Source organism: Lithobates pipiens, unplaced genomic scaffold (genome assembly GCF_037356315.1).
Source record: "Lithobates pipiens isolate NorthernLeopardFrog02 unplaced genomic scaffold, aLitPip1_a1.2 Scaffold_23, whole genome shotgun sequence".
Taxonomy (NCBI): Eukaryota; Metazoa; Chordata; class Amphibia; order Anura; family Ranidae; genus Lithobates; species Lithobates pipiens.
Window position 1 is genome coordinate 214546233 of NW_027507785.1, and position 22527 is coordinate 214568759.

A 22527-nucleotide genomic window follows, 5' to 3' on the forward strand; every position below is an offset into this window, starting at 1 on the left:
TCTGCTACACCCACTCATTCATCCCCAAGGATGGCAATGTCTTTTCCAAGGCTACACTACCTGCCTCAGCTACCACCAAGAGGGGGTGCTACCACCCTTGGGTATGGGGTGAATGTGGGCTGTGGAGCTTCCCCCCAAGATTCATCTGCCCTGACTCCCCCAATCCCAGTGTACTGGTGCTTCCTTCAGACCCCACCTACCTGCACTCCTCTACCACCAAGGATGGCAATGCCTCTTATCAGGCTCTGCTGCACCCATTCATCTACCACCAAAATGGCAATGCTTCTTACTGTATACTATTTTCTATATGTGCAATTTAGTCTCTTCTGTGATATTTTTTATTGGTAAAACGTTAGGTCAGGTGACCTGACTGCCGACCATCCGACCTGGAGTGTTTTTGTTTTGTGTTTGCCCCCCCCCCCAAAAAAAACACCAGCCGCCACTGCAAACAGGTACAATATCTTCATCTTTTAGAGCCCATTCACACAGGGGCAACTCCTGATCCGACTTCAGGTCGCCCCTAGTCGCCTCAGGTCGCCTCAGGTCGGACAACATTTAAAAAGCAATGTAAGTGAATGAGAGCCGTCTTAATGCACACTACTGAAGTCGCTCCGACTTCAGAAAAGGTTCCTGTACTACTTCTATCCGACTTGTAGGCGACTGGTACCCATTGATTTCAATGGAGGTCGCCTCCAAGTCGGATCTCCGTCTATACGGAGGCGACTTTGACAGAATTATTAGCTCTGAAGGGGGAACTCCACGGCAAATTTCTGAAAAAAATTTGGCGTGGGTTCCCCCTCCGAGAGCATACCAGGCCCTTAGGTCTGGTATGGATTCCAAGGGGAACCCCCTACGCCGAAAAAACGGCGTGGGGGTCCCCCCCAGATCCACACCAGACCCTTATCCGAGCACGCTACCCGGCCGGCCAGGAAAGGGGGTGGGGACGAGCGGGCGGCCCCCCCCCTCCTGAGCCGTACCAGGCTGCGTGCCCTCAACATGGGGGGGGTGCCTTGGGGGAGGGGAGGCGTGCGGCCCCCCCCACCCCAAAGCACCTTGTCCCCATGTCGATGAGGACAAGGGCCTCTTCCCGACAACCCTGGCCGTTGGTTGTCGGGGTCTGCGGGCGGGGGGCTTATCGGAATCCGGGAGCCCCCTTTAATAAGGGGGCCCCCGGATACCGGCCCCCCACCCTATGTGAATGAGTATGGGGTACAATGTACCCCTACCCATTCACCTGTGGAAAAAAAGTACAAAAAAAAAACACAACACAGGGAAAAAATATTTTATTGCACAGCTCCGGGGGTCTTCCGTCTTCGGGGGTCTTCTCGCCGGACTCCTCCGCTATCTTCTTGTAGCTCTTTTGCTAGCGGAGGAGTCCGGCTTTCTTCCTCCCCGCCGCCGGCCTCTTCTCCCGACTTCGGGGGTCTTGTCCCCCTCTTCGGTTCTTCTGCCGGGCCACCGCGCCTTCTTATAGCTCTTTTACAGGCGGTGGCCCGGTCTTCTGTCGCCGCCGCCGCCGCCCGTTCTTCTTCTTCTTCTTCTTCTTCTCCTTCTTCTCCAGGAGATGTTGCCTCGACGATCTCCCTGGCCGGAATGCCAGGGACGCGCTGTGCTGCCACTTATATAGGGACAATGGGGCGGTGTCACATGGGTTGATGTCACATGGGTTGGTCACATGGGTTGATGTCACATGGTAAGGGGGCGGGGTCACCATGTGACATCAACCCATGTGACCAACCCATGTGACACCGCCCCATTGTCCCTATATAAGTGGCAGCACGCCCCCCCCTCCCCCAAGGCACCCCCCCCATGTTGAGGGCACGCAGCCTGGTACGGCTCAGGAGGGGGGGGGGCGCCCGCTCGTCCCCACCCCCTTTCCTGGCCGGCCGGGTAGCGTGCTCGGATAAGGGTCTGGTGTGGATCTGGGGGGGACCCCCATGCCGTTTTTTCGGCGTAGGGGGTTCCCCTTGGAATCCATACCAGACCTAAGGGCCTGGTATGCTCTCGGAGGGGGAACCCACGCCAAATGTTTTTCCGAAATTTGCCGTGGAGTTCCCCCTTGAGCTCATTCTCTGATTGGCCACGGCAAAAGTCGCCTGGCCTGAGGCGACTTGTAAGTCGTCCCAAGTCGGGCTTGAAGTGATCACAAGTCATTTTGAAGTCGTCCCAGGTCGCGCTGTGATCTTAACTCAAGTCGTGTCCAAGTTGCCTGACTCAAGTCGCCTACAAGTCGTGTTGCCCCTGTGTGAATGGGCTCTATAACTTTGTAAATGCCAGATATAAAAGCTAGGATAGGAAACAAGGGAGGACAGACAACTTTTGGCAGGGGACAAATAAAGCCAACTGGCCCTTTCGTGGTGGGGACATACATTTATCTGGGCTAAAAAAGGTATAAATTGGAAAGTGTACCTTGGTACCACAGTAATTAGTGTGCAAAGTGAAAGATGGGTACATAGATACCAACTTTCTTGGAAAACATTTCAGAACACTTTTCTCTAATAGAAAAAAAGTTGAGCGTTATGTACCAGCTGCCATGGCAACTTGTTTGCAGCAGTAGCCTGGTGGGATATTTAATTAAGCATTAAGTAGCATGTGGTATTCTTTTTTAAAATATACAAATGTGAATGATTTAATTCTACATGCAGACACTGCCGGCTTGCCTGGTAAAATTGTCACAGCTTCAGGAGTGGCAGCTCCACCGCACAGGACTGACCGCCATACCCACATTCATAGCAAACTTTACCAACCTTTTGGTCTTGGACTTATCTCGAAATGCTATTACTACAATTCCTAGAGAGATTGGTAAGTCATCATGCATGTTACTGTTTTTTCATGTGCTATTTAGATGATGGTACTTTATAAAAAAAGATATAAATGTTTAAAATACACCTGTGATGTGGAAAATACATGCATTGCTGGCCTTCTTAAAATGTCTGGGAGTTTTACAGACCATAAATACAGTGTCAGAATTCCTTATCTCTATATCTGCTCCAGGTCAGTGCCTCAAACTGGTGAGGCAAAGCACCATTATGACAAATAGGGAACTAAGGCTGGCCATAGATGATATGATTTTCTTTCCGTTCGCCACCTTCGTCCATGGGTGGAAGGAAAGAAAATCGATCAATTTCCCACTGTCACTGCTGATGGGGGAATGTCTCCCACTGTGCTATTGTATTCTGGATACAAGAATACAATAGTTTCTCGACTGATCGAGCCTGCCCATACATGGTTCTAATCTTGGCCAGTTCCTGCTGAACCAGCTTAAAATTGTCTATGGGCTGGCTTAACATTCTTGAAATTAACTTATGACTAGCATATCTCCCAACATTCTGAGATGGGAATGAGGGACATTTACTAGCAAATGTATCTAGGCATAGGACGCGCCCCCTGCCACACCCCCTTATAGGAGAATTAACCAAAAAAATAAGGTTAATTAAATCCACAAGAGCTTTTCTTTACAATACTATTCCTTTATATTGGCTTTAAAAATTTACAACTGCAGCAATTTTGAATTTGGATGGAAGGTTTAGCACTGGCAAACACTTTTTGATAGATAAAAAGTGCATTTATATATCCACCCCTCCCAGCAAAAAATGAAAAGTCAGCAACTACACATACTGTAGCTGTTGACTTTTAATATTAGGACACTTACCTGTCCAGGGTTCCAGTGATGTTGGCAACCTAGCCAATATATCCATCGGCTCTCGGGTGCTGCCGCTGCCATTTATGGTTAGGGAAACCGGCTGTGAAGCCCTTCGGCTTCACAGCCGGTTCCCTACTGTGCATATGTGAAGCACGCTGTGCTTTCTGAATGGCCTGGCGTCGGGGGGAAGGAGGAGGTGGGCTGAATTTCCGAGGAATCTCACGGCGACATTGGAAGGGGGGAGGAGGCAAATAAGTGGACTTTACACTTTTGGGTGGAACTCCGCTTTAAATTAGCTGATATGGATTGTAGACATATGGGACTGGAGGGAAGAGGGCATACAGGATGGAGGGATCATAGGATGGATGTGGCATGCAGGGAAGGAAGACATGACACTGAATTCAGTATTTATTTGAAGGCACAGAGGATATACTACTGAGCTTATTATGAACTGGTCTTAATTTATATCCATTACCAGGCAGACTAACTAAGCTCCGAGAACTTCTGCTCAGCTACAACCGCATTTCTGAGGTCCCTGCAGAACTGGGTGACTGCGAGAGTTTAGAAAGGCTGGAACTTGCTGTGAATAAAGACATTTCTCATCTGCCAGACCAGGTAACAGGAAAACCTAATGTGTTAAAACTCAACTCCAGGCTGCTTTTAAATGTACCTATACTGTAGGGTCCACTGTATAGGTTAAATTATAACTAAAGGCAAAACTTTTTTATTCGTTTGGGATAGAATGGTATTAGAACTCTCGTCAGGTTTAATTCTCATCAGGTTTAACCACTTCAATACTGGGCACTTTCACCCCTTCCTTCCCAGACCAATTTTCAGCTTTCAGCGCGGTCACACTTTGAATGACAATTGCGCGGTCATGTAACACTCAGATTACAGTTTTTATAATTTTTTTTCACACAAATAGAGCTTTTTTTGGGTGGTATTTAGACACCGCTGGGGTTTTTATTTTTTACGCCACAAATGAATTTTTCTTAGTTTCTGTTATAAAATTTTGCAAATAAGTAATTCCTCTTGATACATTTTGACCAAAAATTATGCTGCTACATTTCTTTGGTAAAAATAACCCAAATCAGTGTTTATTTGGTGTTGGCAGTGATGGGGACAGACAGATTTTTTTTAATGGGACACTGAAATGTGTATAGGGACGGGGTATATCAGTGGTGCTTAGTGTACTTTGTGGGGTGATATGTAACAGCTCTCTGTGTAAAATCATCCTCACACAGAGAGCTGTCACAGATCTGCAGATTCCCCCTCTCTCCCCCCTCCCTCCACGCACTGAACTCTCACTAAGCTAGGCGGGGAGACCTGTCACAGAGAAACGCGTCTCTGTTTACATTGTGACGGCTGTGATTGGACACAGCCGTCAGGTGATCGGGAGGGCCATTCACAGCACCCATATCCCGATCTCTGCTCAGCTCACTCCATGTAGATGACAAGTTCTCTTTTCTGGCACAATGAAAATCAACCAGCATTGTACACATTAAATCTTGGGGACATTTTTAAAAACAATTGGTACATTAAGATCAGTATCCAAAAATGATTTACCTTCAACATAATTATTTTGAAATTTGTTTGGCTTTATCACTTCTCTAGCTGTGTAAACTGAAACATCTTACCAATCTGGACCTAAACATGAATCAGTTCTCAACAATCCCAAGGGCTGTTTTGGATCTCCCAGCACTGGAATGGTTAGACATGGGCAGCAACAGAATAAGTGAACTGCCCAAAGAGATAGACAAGTGAGTAACTTTTAGTAGTTGTTTAAATATCTTTATACTATCCAAGTAGCAGGTCTGGACAAACATTTAGATTAAAATGAGTTGACTCAATGATGACAGGATCAAATGCTCTGCTTAATGTTTTTTTTCTTGATTTCTGTATGAACGGTCAAACTAAATTCCACTGGTGTATGGTCAGCTTAAAGTGGATGTAAACCCACTCTCATCCTTTCTAAACTACTGCAATATTGGTTATCTAGAAGGCTATACCTATATCCTGCATGTATACTTATCTGTGAAATGTCTCCCCTCTGTCTGCTATGAGACACGAAAAACTGCAAATTTTGTGGGTGGGTCTGTTTTCCAGGGCTCGGTGGGTGGGTGATGTGAGTACACTCTACACTACCCTTATCAACATGCATTTTCTCCTGTGTATTTCTTACACTGAACTTCGGCTATGATCACTAACATCCAGTCAAAACCCAGAAAAGTCCCCACATGACTTCAGAATGCCAAATCATGCTGAGGTGTGGAACAGCCAATCCTTGCAGAGCAGCAGAAGAAAGGAGTGGGAGGGAATTAAAAAATAATGCATGTCTCTTGGGCCAGTGCACAAGATATGTAAATCACCTGTCACTCACAGGGGGAGGATTTGACAAAGTTTTTCTCTGTTTGTCAAGATTTAACTCACTGAACAATAAAAGGATTGCTCAGGGGGGGCGTGGTCTGGACATGGCCGAGTGAAGACGTGTTTCTACTGAGCTCCCGGCCTCCTTGTGTTCACCCTGCCTTTTTACTATCGTTGCGCCCTGTATAATGTCATCTAAGAAGCGGGCCACCCAGCGCACTAAACAGAAGAGCAACCGAGCTAACACCTCCCAAGCCTCCGGCGAGCTACAGAGACTGTTTCACCACTCGTGTGCGGGACCCTCGGGACCCAAGATGGTGGAGCCGCGTGGCCCGGACTCCCCAGCCTCAGAGAGAGTGGAGGAACCCTCCGGGTCCGAGGGATCGCGGAGCCCGATACTGCACTCGGGCTTTCCGGCCGCACCGTCCACAGACCTGCGTGACTCCATAGCCTTACCGGTCTACCGGACGGACCCAGAATTGAAGACCATTTTACAGGCGCTCCCAACTAAAGCGGACATAGAAGCGATTATTGGGAGAGTAGAAGCGGCACACAGGACGGAGATTGCGGCCATCCAACAGGAGGTGCAGAACCTAGACACTCGCGTTACAGCGGGGGAACAGTCAGCGACCTCCCTGGAGCAACGAGTGGCATCTCTCGAATCGCAACAGAGGGATCATTTCCTCGCATCGGTGGAGATGCAGCTACGTATGGAAGAAATGGAATACCGGGGCCGCCGGAATAATGTGCGGCTCCGCGGCCTTCCGGAGGCCACTGGACCAGGGAATCTCCTAGCCACGGTCACGGCGATATTCCGACAAATAGCGGGTGACCACCTACCGGACAGAGTGGAGGTGGACAGGGTCCACAGGGCCTTGGGCCCTAAATCGTTAGACCCGAGCCGACCCAGAGATGTATTGTGCCGCCTGCACCACTACACGCAAAAGGAAATTATTGCACGCAGATCCTGGGAGACGGGCGACATTGACTTCGATGGGGCCCGAATCAAGATCCTACCAGATATCTCCAGACCGACCTTATACCGGCGAGCCTTATTGAAACCCCTTTTGAACTTGGCCAGGTGCTGCAATGCCACCTACCGCTGGGGGTTCCCTATTTCAGTGACCTTCATTAAAAACCAGCGCTCCTTTATGTTACGGTCACCGGAGGCCCTACCAGAACTTTTCACTTTTCTCAACGCTGACCCTATTGATGTCCCTAATTGGCTGGCCTACTTGCCTCGACCGCAGGGACACCCGACTGTCTTGGGGTCCTCTGCCCCGCTGCCGCGGAGAACACAGAGGGGGAGCAGACGTCCCCGAGCCCTCTCACAAAAAAGCGACCGAGAGGTGTAAGCTGACTTTGCCTGTTACTCCTATGACACCATACGATCTGCCTGTCTTACCTCTCCCGATCCTGTGGCGCTCCGTCCCTCCCAATGTGTGTACCTCAGGACTCACTGCAGTGGACTCTGCCTCCATCGCCCCCTACAAGTAGACCTCGGTGCCGGGAACGTGGACCAGCGCATCTTTCAACTCGTCAGCTATACCAGCCCTGACCCCCTACTGAATCGAGGAGCAGTGCTCCCCTTTCAGGGCCCCTCGGTCCCAGCGGAGCTGCTCCGGGGCCCCTCCTGTGCCATCTCTATGGAAGACCCTTCCTTGGCTGGGACACCTGCGATGATCGGCTGCACGCGGGGGACCGCGCAGCCCTGGAACTGCCTACCGACAATCTCCCTTGTCGATTAATGACTACCCGGCACCCCCGCAAGTATTTTTACCTTACGGCACTGAGCCGGTTATTCCTCCCCGATGAAGGGATGTAGTTTGTTGGGGACGACACCGCCGCCGCGCCGTAGGGCGTTGGAGGGGGGGTTATAGGGAGACTGGGTTCCTGCTGTACTTCGCCAAGTTGATTAGGTTGTGTTTACATGCCTCTGATGTGATCCCTTTGTTGTTCCCCTACCCAGACCTTGAAGTGCCTTATATATTATATATGGGGGGGACAGATGCCTTGGGGGGGGTTTGTAGAGGGAGGGCGTCGAGGCAGTGGGGGAACTGCCGAGGGTGCCACACTTCCCTGCTGAATGCTTTCTACACGGGATATACCACGCGCATACGACAGGAGACACTAGCCCACCTGTAGAACTGGGACCTGTTACAGATGTTTCAGCTGCTACCCGTTTATAAGACTGGGGGGTCCTACCCTACTCTACTCGTCGGCGTGGTCATTGGGATGACCCGCCGGAAGGAGATTTCTGGAGATGGGTAAAAGTGATCCCGCCATGTAAGCTCTTCTGTTAAACCAACAGAGACTTCTCCTGAAACTGTTCCTCTGGAGGTCCACTGCTGCAGTGGTAGGGGGAGGGAGGGATGTGCTTGCCGACCTATATACCTTTTTGTTTTTTTGTTTTTGTCGAGAGACACCAATATCGTTGGTGTTGTAGGTAACAGAGCACCCCTATTCTTTACATGATTATGATGCTATATGTTCCGCCCTATAGGGCTATTATAATGTTTGTTCCATGATGTCTGCTCTTTACATTATATTGCTCGCAGGTTTACAGGTTACCAGATGTTTTGTCTTGTTTTACTGACTTATACTGGCTGTTATACTACTCCATGCCGGGGTGGACGGGGAGACCGGGACCTCACACCGATCCTTTGTCTACCTTCACCCCACATAGGCCGTAGTGTACACCCGACACTCCGGGGTTGTACACATACAAAGACGGTGTCTTTAATTTAGTTTATTACCCCGTCCCCCACACGGGGTACTGAGGGGCTACGTGGGCTCAGCCCCCCACCTCTCTACCACCCAACCTTTCCCCTCCTGCCTCCTCCCAACTCTCTCCCGCACCCCCTCTCTATTCTTTAAACCCCTCCTGTCCCTACCCGTTCCCTTCCTTAGACATGGCGGTGGATTCCATCAAAATAGTATCTCTGAATACCAAGGGCCTAAATACCCCCGAGAAAAGACGGATGTTGTTACATGACCTTAAAAAGGCTCATGCGGATATCGTCTTTATCCAAGAAACTCACTTTCGGGATGACAAGCTTCCCCTACTCCGGAATGGACACTTCCCCAGGGTATACCATTCCACTAACCCCCTCCTCTAAATCTAGAGGGGTGTCCATTCTGATCTCGGGCAAACTGCCTTGGCAATGCCAGGCGGTTACAGCAGATCCTGAAGGACGTTTTCTCTTTCTGCAAGGCCTGATTGGAGATATGCAATTTGCACTAGCCTCTCTCTATGCACCTAATGTCCTCCAGGACATATTTCTCAAACGCACCTTAACACGCTTAATGGATATTAAGTCGGGCCAACTGATCCTAGGCGGCGACTTTAATGTCCCGCTGTCTCCCTCCTCTGATACGTCCTCAGGACACTCCTCGATATCGCCCGCCTGTCGGAAGCGAATTGCCCAAACACTACCCGACACCCAACTGTGGGATGTGTGGCGGCTTCATCACCCCAGTGAGAAAGACTACACTTTTTACTCTACCCCACACAAAATCTATTCCAGAATAGACTTTTTTTGGTACCACATGACCAGCTACACTTAGTGTCCTCTACCTCTCTAGGGCAGATTACTTGGTCGGACCATGCCCCTATCTATATGACGTACTCCCTCAGTGACCACCCCTCACCTAGATCTCTTTTCTGGCGGCTCAACGAGAGCCTTTTACAAATACCCGAGATTCTTACAGATGTTACTAATGAGCTTGGCCTGTACTCCAGGGAAAATGACACTCTGGGCTGCGACCCTGGGATTCTCTGGGAGGCTCATAAAATGGTCATTCGGGGAATATTTATCAAGCATGGGGCCCTTATTAAAAGAAAAAGGAATGAGCACCTCACACACTTGCTTACCAAATTGGCTACAGTGGAAGCCCAACACAAACATGCCCCTATGCAACCCTTGGAGACGGAACTGTTGACCCTCCGCATGCAAATAACCGAGACTCTCCGCTATAAAGCAAAAGCGGCGGTACAATTCTCCAGACGCATATCTTATGAAAGTGGTGATAAATGCGGGAAAACGTTGGCCAAATCGGTTAGGGCTACCAAATCGGCATTATACATTCCGCAGGTAGTTAACTCGCAAGGCCAGAGAGTCTCTACTCCATCGCAGATTTCTAGCGCCTTTAGGGACTTCTATATGGGTCTCTATAACCTGCCGGACTCCACCCATAGCCAGTCCCAAATAAATGAGTTCTTTTGGAGGAGCCCATCACTCTGGCGGAGCTACAAATAGCAGTCACCGCATTAAAGGCAGATAAGGCACCAGGGCCGGATGGCTTTACTGCCCAGTACTATAAAACCCTTTTTCCAATACTGGGCCCACGACTGGTGACCTTTTTTAATGCACTAGGTACACCTCCTTCCAGAGAGACACTCTGAGGGCACATATTTCCCTGATCCCTAAAGACGGGAAGGACCCGAGCCACTGTGGTAGCTATAGACCGATATCCCTCTTAAACCTAGATCTCAAACTATTCTCCAAAATTGTGGCCACCAGACTAGCACAACACATCCAGTCCCTTGTCCATTTAGATCAGGTGGGGTTTATACCTACTAGAGAAGCAAGAGACAACACCATTAAGGTGTTGAACCTACTTCACATTGCAGAAGCCCAAAAAATCCCCTGTGTATTGGTTAATACAGATGCCAAAAAAGCTTTCGACAGAGTCAACTGGCGCTATATGTTCTCTGTCCTCCGCCACATAGGTTTGGGGGACAAAATGTTGCGGTGGATCACTAATATTTACTCTACCCCTACTGCTCAAGTCAAGGCTAACGGAGTCCTCTCAAGCCCCTTCCCTATCGGGAACGGGACGAGACAGGGCTGCCCCCTGTCACCCCTGCTTTTTGCCCTATCCCTGGAACCATTTCTGTGTACTATTAGAGGTAACCCTGATATATCAGGGCTACGGTCTGGTGTCTCTCACTACAAAATATCAGCTTATGCAGATGATCTTTTATTCTCACTGACTAACCCCAGAATCTCATTACCGAACCTCCTCAGAGAATTCCAGCTTTATGGTGCGATCTACCACCTGAAAATAAACTTTACTAACTCCGAAGCAATGGGCATAGCAGTACCGCCCCGAACCCTTTCTGACTTACAGGCCAATTTCAGCTTTAAATGGACCGACAAAGCTTTGACGTACTTGGGTATGAAAATCCCGGCTACTATTGCCCAGACATTTGATCTTAACTTTCCATCCCTACTGACTAAGTCTCGATTGCTGCTGGAACAGTGGCAGGGAGGACTGCACTCCTGGTTTGGGAGATGCAACCTCCTGAAAATGAATATCCTACCCAAATTTATCTACCTCATCCAAGCCCTGCCCATACATATACCACCCCTTTTTTTTAGACAGGTGCAGTCCCTCTTCACCAAATTTGTCTGGGCGCGTAAGAAGCCTCGGCTATGCCACGCGCAGCTAACACTCCCCAAACATTGGGGGGGCCTAGCGTTTCCCGACATACGTAACTATTATTTGGCGTCCCATTTGGGAAGGATCATTGACTGGAGGCGTAACAGGGCATCCAAACTCTGGGTGCAGATCGAACAGGCCCAGACCAATATATCCTTGAAAGGAGCGCTGTGGTGCTATAAAGAGCTCCCGACACCTCTGAAACTGCACCCCCTTATTGGCACAACGCTAAAACATAGTCATGGTGCCACCATCAGAACTTCCCTTATCTCTAAAATCTCTCCCCTGCTTCCCGTCTTGGGTCATCCGAGTTTTGAACCAGGTCTACAATATACTACCTATGCATCTTTAGTCGACTCCGACCACGACCATGCTGCCAAATTTTTGACGGAGGGGAGATGGCCCTCTCTGACAGAACTCACTGTATCATCAGGAACATACCGTCTCCCATTCTGGACAGCCTTACAATTGCACCATTTTCTACAATCACTACCGCGTCCCCGGGACTTCGCGCAACACCTGACGCCATTTGAGCACTTGTGCTTGACGACTGACCCATTGGCTCATGTACTTTCCCAGACTTATGCCCTGTTATCCTCACCTGTAGACCAGCCGGATTTACCCTGTCTACGTAAATGGGAGCAGGACCTTGACCATAAATTCTCACCACTACAAACGAAACGCATTGTCACTCTGGCCCTCAAATCTTCTCTTTGTACCAAAATTCAGGAAACCAACTTCAAGATCCTTACCCGTTGGTACCTGACACCCTCCAGGTTGAGCAAATGCTACCCCTCGTCCTCAGATCGGTGCTGGCGCTGTAATGAGGAAAAGGGTACACTGCTTCATGTGTTCTGGTCCTGCTCCAGGCTGCGGTCATTTTGGGAGGAGGTTCGTCGCATCTCCCAGAAGTTCGCGGCCTACCCCATCCCGGAGGATGCCGCTTTCTTTTTGCTTCATCTCTAAGTGACACCCCTTAAAAAATATAGAAAATCACTTATATGCCACCTCCTCAATGCAGCTAAGGCGTGTATCCCCCTTCACTGGAAACAAAGTTCCCCCCCGACAGTGGCGCATTGGCTGCGGAAAGTAGAAGATGTACGGAAATTGGAGGACCTAATTCTCACTGCACAGCACAAACAAGAAATATACAAAAAACTTGGGACATCTGGTGTTTGTTCATATTCTCCGCTGAAGGACAATCCTTGCTAAAGCCCTGATTCTCCCCCGGCCCCCTTTGTGGGACTGATGACTTGAACCACCGCCATGTCTATCGGTCAATCCTTCTCCTGTCTGTCCCCTACCTCTTTCCTCCTCCTTCCCTTTTTTCCACCTCTGTCCCTGTCCCTCCTTAATTCTTCCCCTTATACTCCTCCGGCAACTCTGAGTTTCCTCCCCGTGGTTAGTAGGAGGAAGCTCAGATACTGTACCCCGTTTCTGTACCACTTCAATGAGCTTTCATGCCCACTGTTTTTACTTTAGTTGAAAGCAAGGATCTCCTATGTACCCATTTGTTTTACCATGTCTTGTTCATTACACTGCTTGGATTGTTACTCTTTCTCTGTACCACATTGCTTCCTGTATTCATGGCTCTAATTGTTTTTATTTTTGCCTGTATTGTGGGGTACTTCTCTACCGGAGATAAATAAAAATATATATTTGAAAAAAAAAAAAAAAAAAGGATTGCTCAAAGCTGGATTAACTTTTTGTGGCAAGACTGGACTCAAATGATAGGAAATCTTATATTCTACATTATGACATAAAATATTTTTTTTTTCCGGGTTTACATCCACTTGAAATTTCTTACTGCTACAAATCAGATTCAAACTTGTCTTTGGAAGAAGGAGGGATGCAGAAGTTGAACCGTGCATACTTCAATAAGTGAATCCCCACAGAATATCTGTAAAACTGTCTGCATTCTGCTTCAAGGGATCACACTAAACTGGATTACAGGAAATGTAGTGAACTTTCTAAATTATGCACAGTTGTGTCTACTAGATTGCAATGGTAGTTCACCATTTTTTTTATTGCCCGGAATTCCTCTCACTGTGGTTTTTGTTACATAGGATGCAGACATTACACACTTTATGGCTTCAACGCAATGAAATCTCTGAGCTTCCAGATTCCATCAGCTGCCTGAAAAACCTCAGTACTTTGGTCCTGACCAATAACCTTATGAAGCAGATCCCACTTTGTCTGCAGAGCTTGCACAACCTTCGGTAGGATTTTTTTAAAATATTGTAAACTTTGTATTATTTATAATATAATTTTGTCTGTATGTATAAATAATGATATACAGTGCTGTGAAAAAGGTATTTGCCCCCTTCCTGATTTTTTATTTATTTTTTGCATATTTGTCACACTTAAATGATTCAGATCATCAAACAAATTTTGCACAAAGATAATCAGAGTAAACACAAAATGCAGTTTTTAAATGATGATTTCATTTATTAAGGGAAAAAATCTGTCCAAACCTGCCTGGCCCTATGTGAAAATTTAATTGCCCCCTAAACCAAATAACTAGTTGTGCCACCCTTGGCGGCAACAACTGCAAATCAAGCGCTTGCGATAACCAGAAAAACCTTAATTTTATTTTTTTGAGCCATTCAGAGGTGGACTTGCTGGTGTGTTTCGGATCATTGTCCTGCTGCATAACCCACATGCGCTTGAGCTTGAGGTCACAAACTGATGGATGGACATTCTCCTTCAGGATTTTCGGGTAGAGTACAGAATTCACGGTTCCACCAATTATGGCAAGTCGCCTAGGTCTTAAAGCTTCAAAAGCAGCCCAGACCATCACACTACCACCACCATGTTTGACTATTGGCATGATGTTTGCTTCATAAAATGCTGTGCAAGTTTTATGCCAGGTGTAACAGGACGCGCACCTTCCAAAAAGTTAAAGTTTTGTCTCATCAGTCCACAGAATATTTGTCCAAAAGACTTGGGGATAATCAAGATGTTTCTTTGCAAACGGACCTTTGTGTTCTTTTTGGTCAGCAGTGTTTTTCACCTTGGAACTCTCCCATGGATGCCATTTTTGCCCAGTCTCTTTCTTATTGTTGATATCATGAACACTGACCTTAACTGAGGCCTGCAGTTCTTCAGATGTTGTTTTGGGTTCTTTTATGATCTCCTGGTTGATTCGAAATCATGCTCTTGGAGTAATTTTGGTAGGCTGGCCACTCCTGGGAAGGTTTACAACTGTTCCATTACAACTGTTCAAAGTTTTCTCCATTTGTGGATAATGGCTCTCACCGTGATTCGCTGGAGTCCCAAAGCATTAGAAATGGCTTTGTAACCCTTTTCAAGACTAATAAATGTCAATTACTTTGTTTCTCATCTGTTCTTGAATTTCTTTAGATCATGGCATGATGAGTTGCTTCTTGAGATCTTTTAGCATGCTTTACTTTGTTGTCTTCTATTGAAGTAATTTCTCGAATCAACAGCTCTGGCAGTAATCAGGCCTGTGTGTAGTTTTTCACATAGGTCCAGACAGGCTTGGACATCTTTTCTCCCTTAAAAATGAAATCATTTAAAAATTGCATTTTGTATTTACTCTGGTTATCTTCGTGTAATATTAAAATTTGTTAGAGGATCTGAAATCATTTAAGTGTGACAAATATGCAAACAAAAAAAAAAAATCTGGAAGGGGGCAAATACTTTTTACAGCACTGTTTAGCACGGAGGTCAGCAACCTGTAGATTGCGATCTACCAGTAGATCATGGACAAATGACTGGTAGATTGTGGTCTGGACTTGCTCACCCATTTTTCCAGAGCATCAAACAGAGTGCAATGCTGAGAGACTTGGAAAGAAGAAAGAAATGGCTGCACATGCATAACTTCTGATTGGTGTTATCTTTGTGAAGCAAAATATAAGGCAAAGACACCAAACTGTGGTCACGTAGACATGTTTCATACATACATTTTGTGTTTAATCATTAGGTAAATTAGCCATTTCTTTTTTCTTTTCAAGTTTCCCACCGAGGTGGGCTGGGGCTAGCACTCTGCAAGATACTCCTATCAGCCTTATCTTTATATACCTGGAGCAGCGGTTCTTTTTTTTGTAATGCAGAGGGACTGCTTGTAAAGTTGGCAGTGTAGTAGGGAGCAAGAGCCGTACAAGCAGATGCCTCCTCTGTAGTGCTGGCTCCTGTCCCATGTGGCGTGATACCAACTGCACTCCATCTCTTATCCCAGCTAGCGGTCTCCAGAGGGGTGTCAGCAGCAGGAAAGAAAAAATCTTCAGGTCAGTGTGAAGCAAAGCACTGGGCATAATAATATAGGGCTTCTTTTACAATGATGGGCTGCCGAATGCTACGAAGGGCTCAGTCACAAGTGCAGCAGGCACTGCTGCTCCTCTAAAAAGCAATCCAAGTGTTAGACAGGTGTGAGGAAGCAATATGTTGCCTCCTCACCACCTGAATTAAACCCATGATTGCTGTGCAATGCACGCAAATGTGACATGGTAGTACGGCAATTAGCAGTTTAAATCAAAATTTTCTTCCAGCGGAGCTCCGAATATCATGTCAGTACCCGTGGCGCTTTTTCGCATCTGCCAAAGCGCACGTTGCTGCAGCACCATGTGGCTTGGTGTGGTGCTATTTTTTGGGAAAAAAAAGGGTCAAGGACTTCTTTTCCCTCTGTTTTTTGCGGGTAGTGTAACCCATTAAAATGGGCTGACCTATTCACGACGTGTGTACCTATTGCACATGCACAGATATGAACCCATTCTTATATCAGCGTTCACAGTTCCCACTACACATCAGTCCCCGCCCTCTTGATGAGTGTGCTCAGGTACCCCTTTACATCACCCCCTTCCACAGTAATGTTCTCACACTTCCTTGACATCACCCTACAACAGTACTGCCCTCTACCCCTATTTACATTATCCCTCAACATTACTGTACCACATTCTAACCCCAACCCATTACAGTCCTCCTCAGCCACCCCACATTACTATACTCAGCCCCCTTCACATTACTGTCCTCACATTACATTTCTCAGCCCTCCCACATCAGTCCTCAGCCTTGCCCAATTTAATGTCCTCAGCCCCCCCCCCCCCCCCCACACACACACATATTACAGTCCTCAGTCCCCCACTTTATTGTACTCAGCTCCCTCCATGTTACAATCATCAGTCCCCCCACAATACAGTCCCCAGTACCCCACTTTAATGTCCTCAGCCCCCCCCCCCCCCCCCACACACATTACAGTCCTCAGTCCCCCACTGTAATGTCCTCAGCTTCCTCCACATTACAATCATAAGTCCCTCCACATTACAATCCTCAGCCCCCCCCCCTCTTTAATATCCACAGCTCCCCCACCACATCACAGTCCTCAGCCCTCCGCAACTCCCCTTCAATGTCTTCAGCCCCCCCTCCCCATATCACTGTCCCCAGCACACACACTCCTCAGCTCCTATTCAGCTTTTCATACTAGTATCCTCACTCCCTGCAACTTCACCCTGACACAGATTGGAGGGAGGCACAGCATGTTTGGATGGAGGGCGGGTGTTGCAAGATGGTGATTGGCTGCTAGGATGCTAGCAACCAATCACCTGCTTGTTAACATCAGGCAGCTCCACCGTCCATCCAAAACTGTCTCATCTCCCGCTCTCAGCTCTGGGAGGATTACAGAGTGATGGCCGGGGGGGGGGGGGGGGGGGGGGGGCTGCTAAATAGCAGTACCGAGGCAGCCAGAATGGGAATGCATTGCGGTCCACATTTGGCTCACGGTCCACCATTTGGTGATGCCCAGGATATGGCCTTCTGCTGCTATAACCCACCCAGTTCAAGGTTTGAAGTACTGTGCATTGGACAGTGCCCTTTTGCGGTTTACTATTAGGAAAAGTGTTTTTTTATGAGGAGTTTTAGGCATTTTAGATGCAACAACACTTTATGCTAGTGTTTTTGACCACATAACTACCACTCACTGTATGTTTCCCACTATGGCAGGTGAACAAACCCACCAATTTTCAGGTAACAATATAAGTAATTGTAGCACTGGCCAAGCTCCATTATGCTATTATGAACAGTAGTGGAGTCCACAAACAATTGCAAGCAAATTTTAAGAAAAAAATAATAATTTTTAGAATGTATGCCCGGGTAGCAAAATCTGAATGCTTTATTATAAAAAAGGGAACAGAACAACTTAGTTAAACTGTAACAAAACACTCCTGATCACTTTAGAAGGAACATTATACAAAATACATTATTCCTTGTAGGTGTTCAGCCAGAATTCTGGTAATACTAGCCAATGTCTGATTTTACAAATATACTGTATAGTTATAACCTAAACATATCCCAAAATATTGAAGAATAATGTAAAACTAAATAACTTAATATACCATTATGTTCTCAGGTTTGTAAATTTCAGGGATAACCCATTAGAGCTTCAGATCGGTCTACCACCCAGTGATGAAGAAGAAGATGATGAGAGAGAACTGTTTGGCCTACAGTTCATGCATGCCTATATCCAGGAGGTCTTAAAATGCAACACCACAGGTATTTGTCCCACAATGGCCTTCAGTCTATCATTTAAAATCTCCCTTTTGTATTTGCAGCCTCATAGAGACAATGCTATTTACCGTTAGAAAATTTCTATTTACAGCTGAACTTCAGGCAAATGTTTAAATACACAAATATAATTCATACAAGAAGCTGTTTTCCTTGCCAAAGCATTTGCATTTATGTCCATTCAGTCCTAAGATTTAAAGCAACTGTTTCACTAAAGTTTTAAAAAGGCTTACCTGCAAAGAATAAGGTTTAGGCCTCATTCAGCCAGCTTATATTACCACATGGAGACACAGCCACATGTCCCATGTGATGGGCATGCAGGGAAGGGCAAATTGTCCTGAACACACACTGTCTGCATTAGGGACCACTTACCCATCTCTGCACATCTGACACATTAGGATGAATGTTCATAGAGCCACTACGTCCCTATAGAGTAATATAGGCTGCCTGCATAAACACGGCACTTATTCACATTGTACACTCCACAGTGTGAATGAGCACTTAAAATTGTATCACACTTATTGTAATTTTTTTTCCTGGTGCCTATCCATGGCAACATAATGATCACATGTATGCTGCCATAGAGGCACCAGGAAAGACTGGTGGTGCAAGGGTAAGCATTAACCCCCTTCTTTTTTTTTTTTTTTTTTTTTGCAGGAAGCTTTTAACACTTTTAAGCCTAGCAACTAAGCCACTTTAGGGAATATAGTAGTATCACCAACTTGCCCACAGCCTGCTCATTGGATATTAAAATAACAGCAGTAATTGGCCGATTCCACCACTCTGCTCATTCTGCTTTCTCCTCCTGTAAGCTTGTGCATGTCAGCACATGTGCATGCAGCAATCTTCACCCTGTCTGAGTGCTGCACATTACCTCAGGTACTTACACTGAAGGGCATGTTTAAAAGGCAGCAAATGTGACTGTCAACAAACATTTACTGGTAATGAATCAATCATTGACATTTAAACACATGCCTCGGGAAGATTCACCTACAGTGAAAGTTTGTTGGGTGTCACATACACTGCTTTAGGCCCCTTTCACACTAGCAGACCAATTGGGTCACCTGTCAGTTTTTCAGGCAGTCCTGATTGGACCCTCCAGTCTCCTTTATAAAGCAACGGGTGTCAATGTTCATGTGAAGGTTGACACCCGCCGACATTTGATGCACTAAAAACAGATGAATGGGGATCATTTCCCATCTGTCTGGAGGATCGGATGGCAGGCGGGTGTAAACGGACAAGTGTTCTCTTTACATCTTGCTCAGAGTGGACAGATTCCCAGCTGAGTAAGTAGACTCCAACAGAGCCAACCCTGTGTAAAGGTGGCCTTATAAATACACCCCTAACTGTATTAAAATAAATAAATGGAGTGACTTATTAATGAATGCAGAGCTGCATCAATTTGTGTCTTTCAAATTTGGAGTTAACCTATAAAGAGAACTGGTCATTTTACTTTCTTTCTGAAAATGCTAGTTGCCTGTTTTTTGCGGTATATTACTTTGACATGCAGGTGACTGCTCTGGCACAAAAATGCAAATAGTGACCCTTGTTTTTTTTTAGGTAACTTTTCAGAGTTCTGCTTTCAAATAGGCTCTGTCACCTGACTTCATATTGCAATTTGATCACTTCATTGTAAAATATTTGCATTATTTTTTAATATTGCTTCCTCTCTCTTCAAAAAGTATTTGGTATTTCCAGAGTTAACAAGAATCTGACACTCCTGGGTTGGTTGGATGTATATGTGCCTGCCGATGCTCCCCCATCCCTGGCTACTGTGCCAGCTCCTATCAGACCCTTGGGAGATGTCACCTGACAGCACAGAGGCTGTGTTCAGGAGTGTGCTTCAACATAGGCAGCAACTATGGTTTTGGTGTATTGGCTGATGCAGAATGCTTACTGCCAATCCCATTTAGAAGTGCGCTCCCAGGCACGGCCTCTGTGCTGTCAGTGAACATCTCACAAGGCTGTGTTTGGCTCTCCAGACAATGGCATCTAGATGTCTTGCATTCCAGTCATTACAATACCACCTATAAATCTGTGACTACATCATAAATTGCCTAAAAAGTTTAGAATACAATGCAGGCCTTTTACAATAAAGAGCCAAAATGGGGACAAGAAATGTGTTGACAGGACCTCTAAGTAATATTTGCTTTAGAGAAGCTTAGGTTAACAGTGTTATGTATTTCAGACACTACAATGGATTTTCAATGAAGATTTCAAAGCTGGATTAGTAGCAGGAACTTTGATTGTGTATATGCTCAGGATCCTGGAATTCCTCAAATGACTTTCATCCACTTCAGCAGAAAGAAAATTTTCATTGCTAAGGGAAGAGATACAATTTGACTTTTTTTCTACATCCTGGATGATGTGCTGGCAATAATAAGGTAAAACATTTGTGAACAGTCTACAGTTATTTAAGAGTTTTTGCTTTACAATGAAGGTACTGCTATCAACAGGACATTCTCTAAGGACACTTCAGGCTCTGTATAATATTCAAGACGAGCAGTGTAGCCCATACTGTTCAAGTAATCTAAACGTCCGTGATCTATGAGCAGTTTGCAAAGACGTCCTAAATTTTCTCTCTCCTCAACAGTCAAAGCCAGCCTGAAAAACAGAAAAAAAACAGGACTTTTGTACAGTCATATTGCATTTAAAAATAAATAAAAACTTAATAAAAAGATAATCACACATAAGGGTTAACATACCCTTGTACTCCCTCTAAACTGCAGTCTGTGTTTTTCAGGTCTAGTTCATGCTCTTCTGTCTCTTCTGTCTCTCTTTTCTCATTCTTGATTAAAATCTGCCCTGCTGTCCTGGAACCACAGGTCGCCCAGCTTGACATGCGCTGAAAAACTCCAAATTCCCTCTGTCCTAGTCCTAGCTTCTGGAAGAAATCTCTGCCCACATAGTGGTGCCAGTCACAACGGTGGTGACAACAAAGGGCAATAACAATCCCTTTGACTGGACAAGTGTTTATTGCTTTGTCTTCTGCGTTGTCTTTAAGTTCCCTAGTTTCCATCTTGAGGCACTTATACGGTGGTTCCTTCACTAGATCAGAGTAATTTTGCACAAGGCAGCGAAGACCCAAATCTACAAATGAACAAATGGGTAGACGTTTAGAAGCAGATGCGCGCACGCACGCACGCACCCACGCACGCACACACACACACACACACACTATATATAAATAAATAGTACCAAAGGGCCAGACCACAATACATTCTGCTACAGATACACTTTAAGGACATGCTGTCATTTTAAGAAGGCAAAAAGCTGCTAACATATTAAGTACAGGCCCTCAAATCACTGTATGGGAGTGCATTCTTGCAAGATTTGAAGTGCTCCGCTTTTCCAAGAATGCAGTGGTGAGGCACAGTGATATCCATGGTGCTTTCAGGAAGCAGCCAGAAGCCAGGTTTTGAGGTTACCATTTTTCTTTTATATAATTATTTCAAATTTGGGGTGCTCCCAGAAAATGCAAGGTGCACTTTAAGTACATTTAATAGCTATTGCATATTTTTAAAGAATCTTGGTATTTCTTTTTAAACGTTTCCTTTTAAAATTTTAAATTGCAGATTTGTGTGCACTTTATATTTTTTTTTGTCATGCTGTTATTGATATAATTTACCCTCTGAATAAATTGGGTTTATGTCATTTGTTTTTCTAGTGCAGTGGATTTTTTCTTTTAATTAATTTATTATTTCTTAATTTTCTGAGGGAAGTAATGTCATATGTGCAGCTGCATGCTTCTTGTTATGTCTTTTTCATTTTATATTGAAATTTCCATTTCAATAAGTCACTTAAACTTTGTGTGGGCTTTTTTTTTGGAGCTGACACACATCATATAATTTCACATCATTTTGTATAAAATACAAAAATTGCCTTAGGGAGGTTTGCCAAGTATCTAGCTCTAGACTTTAAAGCAGATTTGACTTTTCGATTTCCCTTCTAAATGTTTTTTTTTCTTTGCCTGAATTTCTCACTTCCTGTTTCTCCTCAGTAAACTTCCCAACATCATCCAAGCGATGTTTAGTCAGCCAGAACAGCTTACTGAGGAGGAACAAGAAGTGAGAAATTCAGACAAAGAAAACAAAGAAAAAAACATTTTGACAAGTCCGGTGACCTGGTCCGATCCGCTAAAAGCAGATGGATAGCCCTATGTCCGGATCCGTCGCTGGCGGATTGGATCGGGTGAGATGTGATGAAAACGGACATGCTGTCAGTTTTCATCCGATCTCTCCATAGAAACCAGCGGTGCTCGACAAGCCCCTCCCTGCTCAGTGAGCAGAGAGGGACCTGTCATCCGCTGGGTCAACAGATATCAACGGAGAGATCTCCACTGAGCTGGCGGAAAGAGGCGGACTCCGTGGAAGCGGATCCGTCTTGTGGGAAAAAGGCCTAAGGGTCGCTTTGCTATACTTGTTTGTCTAATAACCTACATATTGCTAAAATACACTAAGTGTATGTAAAATCATGCTGCAACTTAAAGAGAAACTGCAGTCTGCTCATTTATTTTGTAATAAAACATCTTTGCCATTCTGAAGCTTCCCTCC

General features: G+C 45.8%; 2 protein-coding genes across 3 annotated transcripts in view; one reads left to right on the forward strand and one right to left on the reverse strand.

Annotated features, from left to right (window-relative positions):
- LRRC39 (leucine rich repeat containing 39) overlaps positions 1-21628 on the forward strand; it is a 47270-nt gene extending 25642 nt beyond the window's left edge. The window contains exons 5-10 of one of the 2 annotated variants that reach the window (XM_077452836.1): positions 2646-2802; positions 4122-4258; positions 5258-5403; positions 13522-13674; positions 17820-17962; positions 20163-21628. In XM_077452836.1, coding sequence (XP_077308962.1) covers positions 2646-2802; positions 4122-4258; positions 5258-5403; positions 13522-13674; positions 17820-17962; positions 20163-20185 — 759 coding nt within the window. In that variant the 3' untranslated portion in view covers positions 20186-21628. Of the gene's footprint in view, positions 1-2645; positions 2803-4121; positions 4259-5257; positions 5404-13521; positions 13675-17819 lie in introns of both variants that reach the window. The other variant, XM_077452835.1, reaches the window with a different exon arrangement.
- TRMT13 (tRNA methyltransferase 13) overlaps positions 17565-22527 on the reverse strand; it is a 44955-nt gene continuing 39992 nt past the window's right edge. Inside the window, exons 10-11 of the mRNA XM_077452834.1 lie at positions 20680-21064; positions 17565-20578 (exon numbers count right to left, since the gene is read on the reverse strand). Coding sequence (XP_077308960.1) covers positions 20404-20578; positions 20680-21064 — 560 coding nt within the window. The 3' untranslated portion in view covers positions 17565-20403. The remainder of the gene's footprint in view (positions 20579-20679; positions 21065-22527) is intronic.